Source organism: Oryctolagus cuniculus, chromosome 4 (genome assembly GCF_051225735.1).
Source record: "Oryctolagus cuniculus isolate XC-2025 breed Fujian yellow rabbit chromosome 4, ASM5122573v1, whole genome shotgun sequence".
In the NCBI taxonomy this organism is placed as follows: Eukaryota; Metazoa; Chordata; class Mammalia; order Lagomorpha; family Leporidae; genus Oryctolagus; species Oryctolagus cuniculus.
Window position 1 is genome coordinate 93,724,126 of NC_142870.1, and position 11,819 is coordinate 93,735,944.

The 11,819-nt window shown below is 55.7% G+C and overlaps 2 protein-coding genes across 3 annotated transcripts in view; one reads left to right on the top strand and one right to left on the bottom strand.

Moving 5' to 3' along the window:
- The window catches only part of EEF1AKMT4 (EEF1A lysine methyltransferase 4), an 11,111-nt gene extending 6,990 nt beyond the window's left edge, over positions 1 to 4,121 (top strand). For both annotated transcript variants that reach the window (XM_089332054.1, XM_008266603.5), the window contains exons 2-3: positions 2,875 to 3,158; positions 3,663 to 4,121. In XM_089332054.1, the coding sequence (XP_089188180.1) occupies positions 2,875 to 3,158; positions 3,663 to 3,950 (572 nt within the window). In that variant the 3' untranslated portion in view covers positions 3,951 to 4,121. The remainder of the gene's footprint in view (positions 1 to 2,874; positions 3,159 to 3,662) is intronic.
- A 454-nt stretch (positions 4,122 to 4,575) lies between these two features.
- On the bottom strand, positions 4,576 to 6,959 carry CAMK2N2 (calcium/calmodulin dependent protein kinase II inhibitor 2). Its single transcript, XM_017346966.4, has 2 exons — positions 6,521 to 6,959; positions 4,576 to 5,624 (listed from the first exon to the last, which is right to left on the bottom strand). The coding sequence occupies exons 1-2, from the start codon at positions 6,687 to 6,689 to the stop codon at positions 5,554 to 5,556; spliced, it is 240 nt and encodes a 79-aa protein (XP_017202455.2). The 5' UTR covers positions 6,690 to 6,959; the 3' UTR covers positions 4,576 to 5,553.
- Between the last annotated feature and the right edge of the window lie 4,860 nt (positions 6,960 to 11,819).

Genomic DNA, 11,819 nt, shown 5'->3' on the forward strand with positions numbered 1-11,819 from the left:
TGCTCAATACAGGCATGAAATATTACAGGGATCAACTCCAATGTGCGTCCCCACCTTCACCTGTTAATTCTGCCTTGAAAAACAAGGTGGGGGGCCAGGGCCAATGGGGCTGTGGTGAAGAGGGTAAAGCTGCAGCCTGTGAAACTGGCATCCCATACAACCGCTGGTTTGAGTCCCAGCTGCTCCACTTCCAATCCAGCTCCCTGCTAATGCACCCGGGAAAGCAGCAGGAAATGGCCCAAGTGCTTGGGTCCCTGCTACTCACAAGGGAGACCCAGATGAGTTCCTCAATCCTGGCTTCAGCCTGGCCCATCCCTGGCTGTTGCAGCCATTTGGGGAGTGAACCAGTGGGTGGAAAACCTCTCTGTCTCTTCCACTTTCTCTGTAATTCTGCCTTTCAAGTAAATAAGGAAGAAAAATAAATTAAAATAAATTTTAAAAAGAAAAAGTAGGAGAATCACCTGACATGAAGCCTTCCCAGGGTTGATATCTTCTGAAGTTCTCTAAGAGGTAAGATATTATCTTTGTTTTTAATATTTATTTAGTTATTTATTTGAAAGGCAGAGTTACAGGGGCTGGCGCTGTGGCACAGAAGGTTAAAGCCCTGGCCTGAAGTGCCTGCATCCCATATGGGCTCCTCTTCCAATCCAGCTCTCTGTTATGATCTGGGATAGCAATAGAAGATTGTCCAAGTCCTTGGGCCCCTGTACCCACGTGGGAGATCCGGAAGAAGCTCCTGGCTCCTGGCTTCATATTGGCACAACTCCAGCCATTGCAGCCACCTGGGGAGTGAACCAGCAGATGGAAATCTCTCTCTCTGTCTCTACCTCTCTCTGTAACTCTGTCTTTCAAATAAATAAAAATAAATCTTTTTTTAAAAAAAAGAAAGGCAGAGTTACAGAGAGAGAGAGATCTTCCATCTACTGGTTCACTCCTCCAAATAACAGTAGCAGCCAGGGCTGGGCCAAGCTGAAGCCAGGAGCCAGGAGCTTCGTCTGGTTCTCCTACATGGGTGCAGGGGCCCAAGCACTTGGGCCATCTTCTACTGCTTTCCCAGGCACATTATCAGGGAGCTGGATCAGAAGTTAAGCAGCCAGGACTCAAGCAGTGCCCATTTGGGATGCCGGTGCTGTAGGTGGTGACTTAACCCACTGTGCCACAATGCCAGCCCCTAGATATTATCTTAATAATAATACTATAGGGAGCTGGCATTTAGCCTAGCAGTTAAGACACCCACAACAAGGTACATGGATCTGGCTCCTGGCTTGGCTCTCGTTCCCGTTTGCAGCTTTCTGCCAATGCAGGTCTTGAAAGGCAGTAGTGATGACTTAGTAAGACCAATCGGGAGACTTGGATTATACTCCTGGCTCCCAGCCCCGGCTTGGCCCAGGACATTTGGGGAATGTACCAGCAGAGGAGAGTGCCTGCTCTCTCCCCCCATCTCAGATAAATCCATAAATAAATAAAAATTTGAAAATAATGGGGCCAGCACTGTGGCGCAGTGGGTTAATGCCCTGGCCTGCAGTGCCGGCATCTTAAATGGGTGCCAGTTTGAAACCTGGCTGCTCTACTTCCAATCCAGCTCTCTGCTGTGGCCTGGGAAGGCAGTGGAAGATGGCCCAAGTCCTTGGGCCCCTGCATCTGCATGGGAGACCCAGAAGAGGTTCCTGGCTCCTGGCTTCAGATCGACACAGCTCTGTCTGTTGCAGCCAATTGGAGAGTAAACCATCGGATGGAAGACCTCTCCTCTTTCTGCCTCTCCTCTCTCTATGTAACTCTGACTTTCAAATAAATAAATAAATCTTAAAAAAAAATAATATAGTCCTAATAGTGGCAGTATTATCTCCATTCTCAGAGTGAGGAAACTGAGGCTTGAAGAGTTTAATGATTTGCCATGGCCGTGTGACTAGGGATATCCTAAGTTCAGAGCTCCCTCAACTACTCCTGAGAAGTTTTCTTTCTTTTTAATGGTTTATTTATTTATTTGAAATGTAGAGTTACAGAGAGAGAAATTGATCTTCCATCTGCTGGTTCATTCCTCAAATGGCTGTGATGGCCAAGGCTGGGTCAGACCAAAGTCAGGAGCCAGGAGCTTCATCTGGATTCCCCACATGGGTGCAGGAGCCCAAGCACTTGGGCCATCTGCTGTTTTCTCAGGATCATTAGTCAGGAGCTGGATCAGAAGTACAGCAGCCAGGTCTTGAACCAGCACATATAGGTGATGCCGGCACTACAGACAATGGCTTAACTTACTACATCATAGTGCTGGCCCCTTCTTCCTTTTTTTAAGGGTTTATTTATTTGAAATGCAGAGTTACAGAGAGAGGAAGAGACAGAGATTTTCCACCTACTGGTTGGCTACAACAGTCAGGACTGGGTCTCCCAAGTGAGCGCGCAGGGGCCCAAACACTTGGGTCATCTTCTGCTGCTTTTCCCAGGCCATTAACAGGGAGCTGGATCAAAAGTGGAGCAGCCAGTACTAGAACCAGTGTGCATATGGGATGCCAGCATTGCAGACGGTGACTTTACCTGCTTTGCCATAACACTGACCCTGATGTTTTATTTCTTAAATGTAGTGAATCACATCCTGTATGTGAGTAGGTATTTCCTTCATTTTTATGAACAGGAAGCCCACATTCTTAGCATGTAAACAGCTTGGCCTAGTCCTCACAGCTGGGAATGTTGGAGCCAGGGTTTGTGCCCAACCGTGTGTGTTTGCAAGGCTGATGCACAAGCCTGCACTCTGCTCCCTCTTCCTCAGTACTGGGGGCTTTGGAGGGAGAAAAAATGGGGTCAAGAATAGATGGATAATCAGAGGGAGGTGAGAACCAAAGGCAACCTGGCTCTTTTGCCACCCATCCTTTCCCACCCTAGGTTGCGGGAACAGTGCCCTGAGCTACGAACTGTTCCTTGGAGGCTTCCCTGATGTGACCAGCGTGGACTACTCATCAGTTGTGGTGGCTGCCATGCAAGCTCGCTATGCCCACGTGCCCAAACTGCGCTGGGAGACCATGGATGTGCGGGCGCTGCGCTTCCCCAGTGCCTCCTTTGACGTGGTGCTTGAGAAGGGCACGCTGGATGCCCTGCTGGCTGGAGAACGGGATCCCTGGACCATATCCTCTGAAGGTGTCCAAACCGTGGACCAGGTGCTGAGTGAGGTGAGGGAGCAACAAGAGAGGAGGGTAGATGGTCGGGTGGGGATGAGGGGCTGACGCTTCAGGGGGTTGGAAGAACTTAGAAGCCAGAAGATACAGTTTAGATTAAGTGATGGGTCACCCTTTGGAAAAAGAAAGGTTAAGTTGGGTTGACATTAGAGGGAGCTGAAGTGGCCAGCCTCACAAAGGCTGATGTTTGGCTACTGGGTTGCAGAGGGATGAGGTGGCACAGGTTTCAAACAGGAGACACAGACTGGGAGGTGAGCAGCTGGTAGGAAAGCAGTGTCCTCTGCAACTAACATCACTGCCATGCTCCTACCTTTCTAGGATTTAACTTTACTCCTGTTGTGGCAGGAGCAGAGGCAGTGGCTTCCTCTTAGCCGTGGGAAGTCTGAGCTACCAGATGTAGAGTGCCTGAGGTCTGACTGGGAGGGCACCTGGGGAAGTACTGACCTTTGAGAGTCAGGAGATGACTCCTCACTGGTGGCTTCTCTGTCTGCCTTGCAGGTGAGCCGGGTTCTGGTCCCTGGGGGCCGGTTCATCTCCATGACCTCTGCTGCGCCCCACTTTCGGACCAAACACTACGCCCAAGCCCGTTATGGCTGGTCCCTGAGGCATGCAACCTACGGCAGCGGTTTCCACTTCCATCTCTATCTCATGCACAAAGGCGGGGAGCTCAGCGTGGCCCAGCTGGCACTGGGGGCCCAGATTCTGTCACCTCCCAGACCCCCTGCCTCACCCTGCTTCCTTCAGGACTCAGATCATGAGGACTTCCTCAGCGCCATTCAGCTGTGAGGCCAGAAGCATAGCCCTGCAGCCTTCCTGCCTTCTGCCCGGACTTCTCGGGGAGCTGGGATTCCTGACTCAGGCTGGGTCCAAGGTGCTCACATCCCAGCAGCCTCATGGCCAAAGCAGAGCTGCTGACAACAAGCTCACATGAACCAATACAGCTCAGGTCCAACTGGATTCCAGATCCCAGGTTTCTAGCTTCTTTCTTGGGTTCCTTAAACCTCTCCTGGGTTCCCCAACCTCCTCCCCCAGCATACCGAACCACCAGAGATTTCATCCCCATAGGTAAAGCCCAGCATAACCTCTCTGCACACCAGCCGGCTTCAGAGACCCCCATCCAACCTGGACTTATCCATCTGAGGCTGCTGACTTGGAATCCAGATTGCTTTATGCTTCTGACTCCAACCCTAGACCCTACACTGGTGACCTGTCCAGCTTAGGTTGCACATGTACCCAAGGAAGCCACAACATAATGATGTCCCCAGGCCAGGCTGGCCTGCCCATGTTTACTGGGCAACCCTCCCCTGCCAGCAATATGCACCTGAGATTCCCACGGAGCTGCCTCCCTCCCGTTCTGTCCTGGCTCCAGAGCAGACAGAAGCAGCAGGCAACACACACACGCGCGCACACACACACAAGGAGGTCTGTGTTTATTCACACACTCCTGGTACAGTGAAGATGGAGGGACATTTACAAAGGACACCCCTGGGTTGAGAACATCTCCAGGACCACAGGTGTCATCGGAAGGTGCAGAGCAGTCTCCTGGGTTCTCAGGGACAGGACGCAGGGGTCCAAGGTACAATTAGATCTGGGCCCTTAGGTGGTGATACCTTGGTGGGAAGGGTCTGCCCGACAGCCTCCTGGGGTCCAGCCTGGACAGACTGGCCATGTGGTTGGATACCATGTTGGGGCTTCTCCCACCCCAGCCTCAACACCCGTCCTTTCTGCCAGGCGCAGAAGAGCATGGTGGAGACTAGGTTGGGGGGCGAAGGGAGGGGCACGAACCATGAGTGGAACCAGTAAACAAAGAGTCGGATATAAAAATACAAATGTGCTGAGGAAGTCCCTTAGAAAGAGGCTGAGGTTGGGGTCACGCCAGACAGGGGAGGGGTTGGAGTGAGGAGCGACCCGGAGGGCTGGGCTCAGGTGGGTGGGAAGCTCATGCAAATACGCAGCCAAACATCCCCGGCCGCGCGCGGTCCAACACCGGCAGCCCCCGGTCTGCAGACCGGACTGGCCGGAGGGGGGCGGGGCAGGGGAGCCGTGCAGGAGGGGGCAGACCGGGAGCTGGGGCCGTGGGTCTCTGTGTCCGTTCCGGTGTGCGGGGTGGGGCTGCGGCCCGAGGTTCTAAAGTGCATGAGCGCGGCGGCGGGCTCCGGGCCGGTCCGCGCCACCGCCGCCGCCGCCGCCGCCGCCGTGGTGCTGAAGCGGACAGCTCCGGAGTGTCTGGCAGCGGCGGCAGCGACACTGACCCGGCGGCGGCGCGGCCCTGCAGCCCCCGCCCGCGGGCGCCTGGGCCGGGGCGGGGGGCGCCGGCAGCCGCATCGCCGGCCCGCGCTCCTGGCCGCTGCGGGACTGGGCCCGGAGCCCGCCGCCCGAGCCGGCGCGTCTACACTCCGGACGGCGGCTTCTCCCCCATCCCTTTCAGCACGTCGTCTATCCGGTCATCCTCGATCACCACTGCGCAGGGAGAAAGCGCGTCAGCCGCGCGGCCTCGGGGGGCGGCGGCGAGAATGGGCTCTGCGTCCTCGCGCCCCGCGCGCCTGCTTGCCCATGGCCCCGCGACTCCCCTCGGCTCCCGGTGCCACGGTGCCCTCTCCTGCCGACCCGGCCGCGGCCAAGCCTCCTTCCCGCAGACCATCCCCCCCTCTTGCCATGGAGGAACGCCCCTCTTCCAAAGGCTCCAGCTCTCCGTCGCCCCCCCCCCCACCCGTGCGAACCTCCCGCCGCTGGAGCCTTCCTTCGTCAGAGATGATCAGAAACCTCTAGCTCACGGAAGCCCCCTCTTCAACCCTCAACTCAACAGGACCCCTTCCTCGAATGGGGCTCAAACGGAATACCCAGCTAGTTTAGCCCTCCCCCAAAACAGAACTCTTGCCGCTGGAACCCTTCTTCCGACCCTGGTGGCAACAGAGCCCCTCTCCCCATGCAAACAACCAGGGCAACCGACCCGCCCCCCCCCCCCCCAAGCCTAACAGCCCGACGCCCCACTCGGCCCAAAGGTTCTTCCATAGCATCCACCAACTCAGCTTTGATCTCAAAGGCTCGGCCCACCCCGCCTTCCCACTTCCAAGCAGCCCCAAATGCCCCGACCGGCCCCTCCCCCTCGCCCGGGCACCAGGGCTCTCTGCTTCCAGAGGTGGCGAGCATCGAATCCGGGGCACTGTGTTCCCGGGAGAGGGGAAGAGAGGGACACAACACTGCAGCGGGGACACCCCCTCCAGCCCGGGCCGGAGAGCGACTGGCTGCGCTGGTCTGCGGCAAGAGCTGCGGGCGCTTGGCGGGGAACAGGAGTTGGGGGGCGCCCGGCAGAGGGTTTCTGGGTCAGGCGGCGACTCCGGGCCCGGGCCGCGTACCTCGCTTGGCTCGGCCGATCTGGCCCAGCTTGGGGGGTCGCTTGGCCTGGTTGCCCGCGAAGAAGGAGTTGGTGTCCTGTAGGCGGCAGCTGAAGGAGAGATCGGAGCCCTCGGGGTCTGCGCCGAAGCGGCCCATCTTGTCTTCGCTGTAGGGCAGGATCTCGGACATGGCGGGCGCGGGGTGGGCGCGGGGCGGGCGCGGGACTGCGGCGGGGCGCGGGCGGCGGGCTGGCTGCCGGACCGGCCCTAGCTCAGCAGGGGAGCCGGCGGAAGGATGAAGTCATGCAGCATCCGGGGCTGCGGAGCCAAGCGGGGCCTCCTCCCCCGCGCCTCCGCCTCCCGGGCCGCTGGGCAGGCGGCGGCGGTGGCGGGGACCGGGCGGGGGCGGGGGCGGTGCGCGGGGGGCGGGGGCGGTGGCGGCGGCGGCGAGAGCGGAATGACGATGAGCGCCCGACTGCGGCAGAGCACGGCGGGCGGGGCGCGGCGGAGGCGGGGCGGCACTGGCCAGGGGAAGGGGCGGGGCCGGGGCCGGAGCGCGCCCCACTGTCCCGGGAGGGGAGGGCGCGGCGTTGGTAGGGTCCCGCACGGTGGCGGGAACGGCCCACACGTGGGTCTGAGGGAACGGCACCGGCCAACCCGGGCGCGATCCGGCGAGGGAGGCGGGACCGGGGTGGGGGAATGCGGGAGCGATCCTGGTACCTAGGGTCTTAGGGGGAGGGTTTGACAGCGAGTCTAGAAGTGTGCAAGCGGGACTGGGAGCTGGGGAGCCGGAGGCCCGCAGCGAGGCCGGCAGAGCAGCAGGGAGGGTTGGGAACCGGATGAAGAACGAAGAAGGCACGAACGCGCGGGACGCGCGCCGAGAGTTCTCGGGCCAGTGGGTGGTGCCCGCGCCATTGGCGCGCTCTGAAGCCCGGTTGCTTTGCGGGTCTCACCAGGGTCTGTGCACGTCTGCCTAGCTGTGTGTCGCTCTGTCTGCGTGTCGGCATCTTATCTCTGCGTTCCTCGTCCCGTTACGGTGTCTGTTTACATCTGTCTCACGTGTCTTTACCCTTCTGTATCTGTCTCCGCGCCAGGCCGCTGTGTCTCGGTGTGGTTGTGTTCCCCGAGTCTCGCGTATTTCAGGCTTTCCTGGTGTGGTAGAGGGGTTTAGAAACGGCCTACGGGCGCTCCCCGAGGCGGACTCCCGGCTGCGAGGCCGGCTGCCGGCGCGGAAATCCGGACTCAAAGCGCCCGCCGAGCGACGCAGCTTCCCCGCCTCGGAGGCCCGCGCTGCGCTCGCCGTGTAGGAGGAATGAATGGCAGCGTCGCGGTGACGCGGGGAAGCCCGGAGCGCCTGAGGACGCGGCGCGCGCTGCTGTGTGTCCCGAGGGAGTGGGGTGGGGGTGACGCAAGGTGCCCCCCGCCCTTATTGCCGGGGACACGGAAGGGTCCCCCCACGCACCGATGGGAACCCGCGCTCTTCTTCCTCCACCCTCTGTGCCCTCACCGCACCCCCGCTCCGGCCGGCCGTCAGCCACAGCGTCACCTGCCCGCTCGCAGGGGCTCTGGCGCAATCCCTGGACGTGGAGGGGCGGGATGTCGCCCGTGTGGCCACAGTGACGACATCCCCGAGAAGGTAATAATCGCCCTGTGGATTCAACCCGCACCGGGCGGAGGCGTTTTCCTCCCTTAGTCCAGCCAAACCGCTCAGCCAGTGGGATGCCGGGGGTCGGGTCTCCTTCTCCCGACAGCACCTCCTCATCTAATGTTCTCTTCGGGAACACGGAGGCAAACGAAGAGCTGCCTGCTCTCCGGGGGAAGAGGGGTCAAGGGGTCGTGTCACAGGGAGCCCGGGTCCCGTGCCTGGATCCGCGGCCCTATCAAGCCGGCTCCTGCTCTGTCCCAGCCAGCAGGAGGAAGGCTGAAGCTGGAGGCCGAGGACCAGGACAGGACAGAGGGAGCTCAGCGGCGGTAGCAGATAGTCCAGAAAATTCCATCCCCACTGGAAGTTATGCAGCAATAAGTTCCATCCTGACCTGGCCTCTTTCTGGAGGATCTTGAACTCAAGGTCCCTCAATCATGGTTTACAAAGAATCAATCTGTTGGTATCTGTAACATTTTAAGAAAATAAGGTAAGGCACACAAAACATTAGATATGTGTTCTTTCAGTCTTCTGTGTATTTGCATAATATGCATGCCTCTCTGAGCCCCATGCTCCAGTCCAGGATATTAAAACCTACTTATTAAGGACCGTTCTGTGGATGAAACGAAATTGTCCCAAGGGGAAGTGTTTGTCTTGGGAGATAATGAGCTAAAGGTACAGCGCCAATGCTAACGGATGGGGGGTGCGGGGGGAGGAAGGGGACACGCCTTGAGTGTGCTCGCAGAGGATGAAAGCTGCATGGGACCTTGAAACAATTGCCATTTCTCTCCCCAGAATCAGGGAGATTGGAGGAGAAATAATTTAATCCACAACTAAATTGGTTAGTTCTTCCTTAAATAATCTTATTCCTGTCCTTGCTGTGCTTGGTGGGTCAAAGCTGAAGCAAAGATGCAAGTGCAACATTGTGAAGATACTGTAATACTGTATATAAGCTCCGACTGTGTTGGGAACCCGTCAGAGGACGCTCTCTGACTCTAATCCTCTACAGAACATGCTGAGCTTCTGCATCCCCGCCCATGAGATGAAATTCACTCTCACAGCCAAAATGAAGTAAAGTGTGCGCGGAGTTGTGTGAAGGCGCATGTTAGAGTTTCTCAAGTGAAAGCCTCTCCTTTGGGCCAGCAGCTAAGATGCCACCATCGCATATGGGAGTACCTGGGCTCCAGTCCCAGGCTGACCCCTGACTGCAGCGTTTCTGCTACCCCAGACCCTGGGGACAGCAGGGATGACTCAAGTAATCGGGTTCCTGCCACCCACAGAAAAGACCTGGATTGAGTTCCCAGCCCCCAGCTTTGACCAGACCTAGCCATGGTCATGGTGGGTATTTGGGGAGTGAACCAGTGGATGGGGCTCTTTTCCTCTCTTGATAGGACCCCCCCACACACACACACCTCTGTCTCATTCTTTCTCTCTGTCTCTCTGCCCCTCAAATAAAGTATTTTTTAAAATACGAAGCTAATAAAGTACAAAATATCTTAAAAGAGTGAGGCAAGGGCTGTGCTGTGGTGTGGTAAGTTAAGCCTCAGCCTGCAGTACTGGCATCCCATATGGGGGCTGGTTCAAGTCCTGGCTGCTCCACTTCCGATCCAGCTCCCTACTAATGCACCTGGAAAAGCAGTGGAAGATGGCCTGAGTGCTTGGGTCCCTGCCACCCACACGGGAGACCTGGAAGAAGCTCCTGGCTTCAGATCGGCCTAGCTCTGGCCATTGCAGCCATTTGGGGAATGAACCAGTGAATGGAAGACCTTTCTCTCTATCTCTCCCTCTCTCTGTCTGTAACTCTGCACTTCAAATAAAATTAAAAAAATAATAATCTTTTAAAAAAATAAAAGAGTGAGGCAGAGCTGTGTGAATAGACATGGTAAGGCCTCCTTGCCCTACCAAAACATCAGCAAATGATAAGTGTAGATTATAATTTCATATAGATGGGAAAAGTACCTATACACACATATATGTGAGTATACATTGTCTATGTATGTATGTAAATGCATATAAATGGCTATGATTGTCTCTAATTATGGTGCTGGGATCCCAGCAGCAGCAGGATGAATTTCACCTATTTAAAAAAAGATTTATTTATTTATTTGAAAGGCTGAGCTATGGAGGCAGAGGCAGAGACAGAGAGGTCTTCCATCTGCTGGCTTACTCCCCAAAGTGGACCTGGGCCAATCAGAAGCCAGGATCCTGGAGCTTCTTCCAGATCTCCCATGCAGGTGCAGGGGCCCAAGAACTTGGGCCACCTTTCACTGCTTTCCCAGGCCATAGCAGAGAACTGGATTGGAAGAGGAGCAGCCAGGACTTGAACCAGCACCCATGTGGGATGCTGACACTGCAGGTGGTGGCTTTACCCACTATGCCATAGCGCTGGCCCCAAATTTCATCTTTTATTCTATATACTTCTAGGGTATCTTATGTTACAATAAAAAAGTTTGAATGATTTACTAAAACAGATTTATGCAGTCCATATACCAAGCATCTCACTGTAGCCCTAGACCAGTTAGTCAACTTTGAAAAGAAAATAGTTTAGTGGTTAAGAATCTGGAGTTAGATTCAAATCCAGGCTCTGCCTTCCCTCTGCTTTGTGGCTTGGGGCACATTACCAAATATCCTGTGCTTTAGATTCCCCATCTCTAGAATAAGGACAATGATATTGACAGAATGTAGCTTACTGGAGCCTTGCAAGGATTAAACAAGTTAACATATAAAGAGTGTTTAGGTTAATGTTGGACTACAGAATGCTACCTATTAATATACAGAAAAATACAAAGAAGGAATTAAAAGTAATAGTATAGGCGCTGGCTTTGTGGCATAATAGATTAATCCTCTGACTGTGGTGTTGGCATCCCATATGGGCATCAGTTCAAGTCCCGGCTGCTCCACTTCTTATTCAGCTCTCTGCTAAGGCCTGAGAAAACAGTAGAAGATGGCCCAGGGACTTGGGTCCATGAGTGCACAAGGGAGACCCCAAAGAAGCTCCTGTTTCCTGGCTTCAGATTGGCTCAGCTCCAGCCATTTGGGGAGTGAACCAGAAGATGGAAGACCTTTCTCTCTGTCTCTCCCTGTCACTGTCAGTAACTCTACCTCTCAAATCAAAATAAAATCTTAAAAAAAAAAGTAATAGGGCCGGCGCAGCGGCTCACTAGGCTAATCCTCCGCCTTGTGGCGCTGGCACACCGGGTTCTAGTCCAGGTTGGGGCACCGGATTCTGTCCCGGTTGCCCCTCTTCCAGGCCAGTTCTCTGCTGTGGCCAGGGAGTGCAGTGGAGGATGGCCCAAGTGCTTGGGCCCTGCACCCCATGGGAGACCAGGATAAGTACCTGGCTCCTGCCATTGGATCAGCGCGGTGCGCCGGCCATTGGAGGGTGAACCAACGGCAAAGGAAGACCTTTCTCTCTGTCTCTCTCTCTCTCACTGTCCACTCTGCCTGTCCAAAAAAAAAAAAAAAAAAGTAATAGTATAGTGGTGGGCACTTAGCCTCACAGTTAAGACACCCAAGTCCCATATCTGAGTACCTGGGTTGGATTCCCAGCTACAGATTCCAGCTTCCTGCTAATGCAGCCCCTGGAAGGCATCAGTGATGGCTTATGTGGCTTAGTCTTTGCTGCCCACATAGCAAACCTACACTGAGTTCTCAGGTTCCAGGTATGGCCCCACCCAG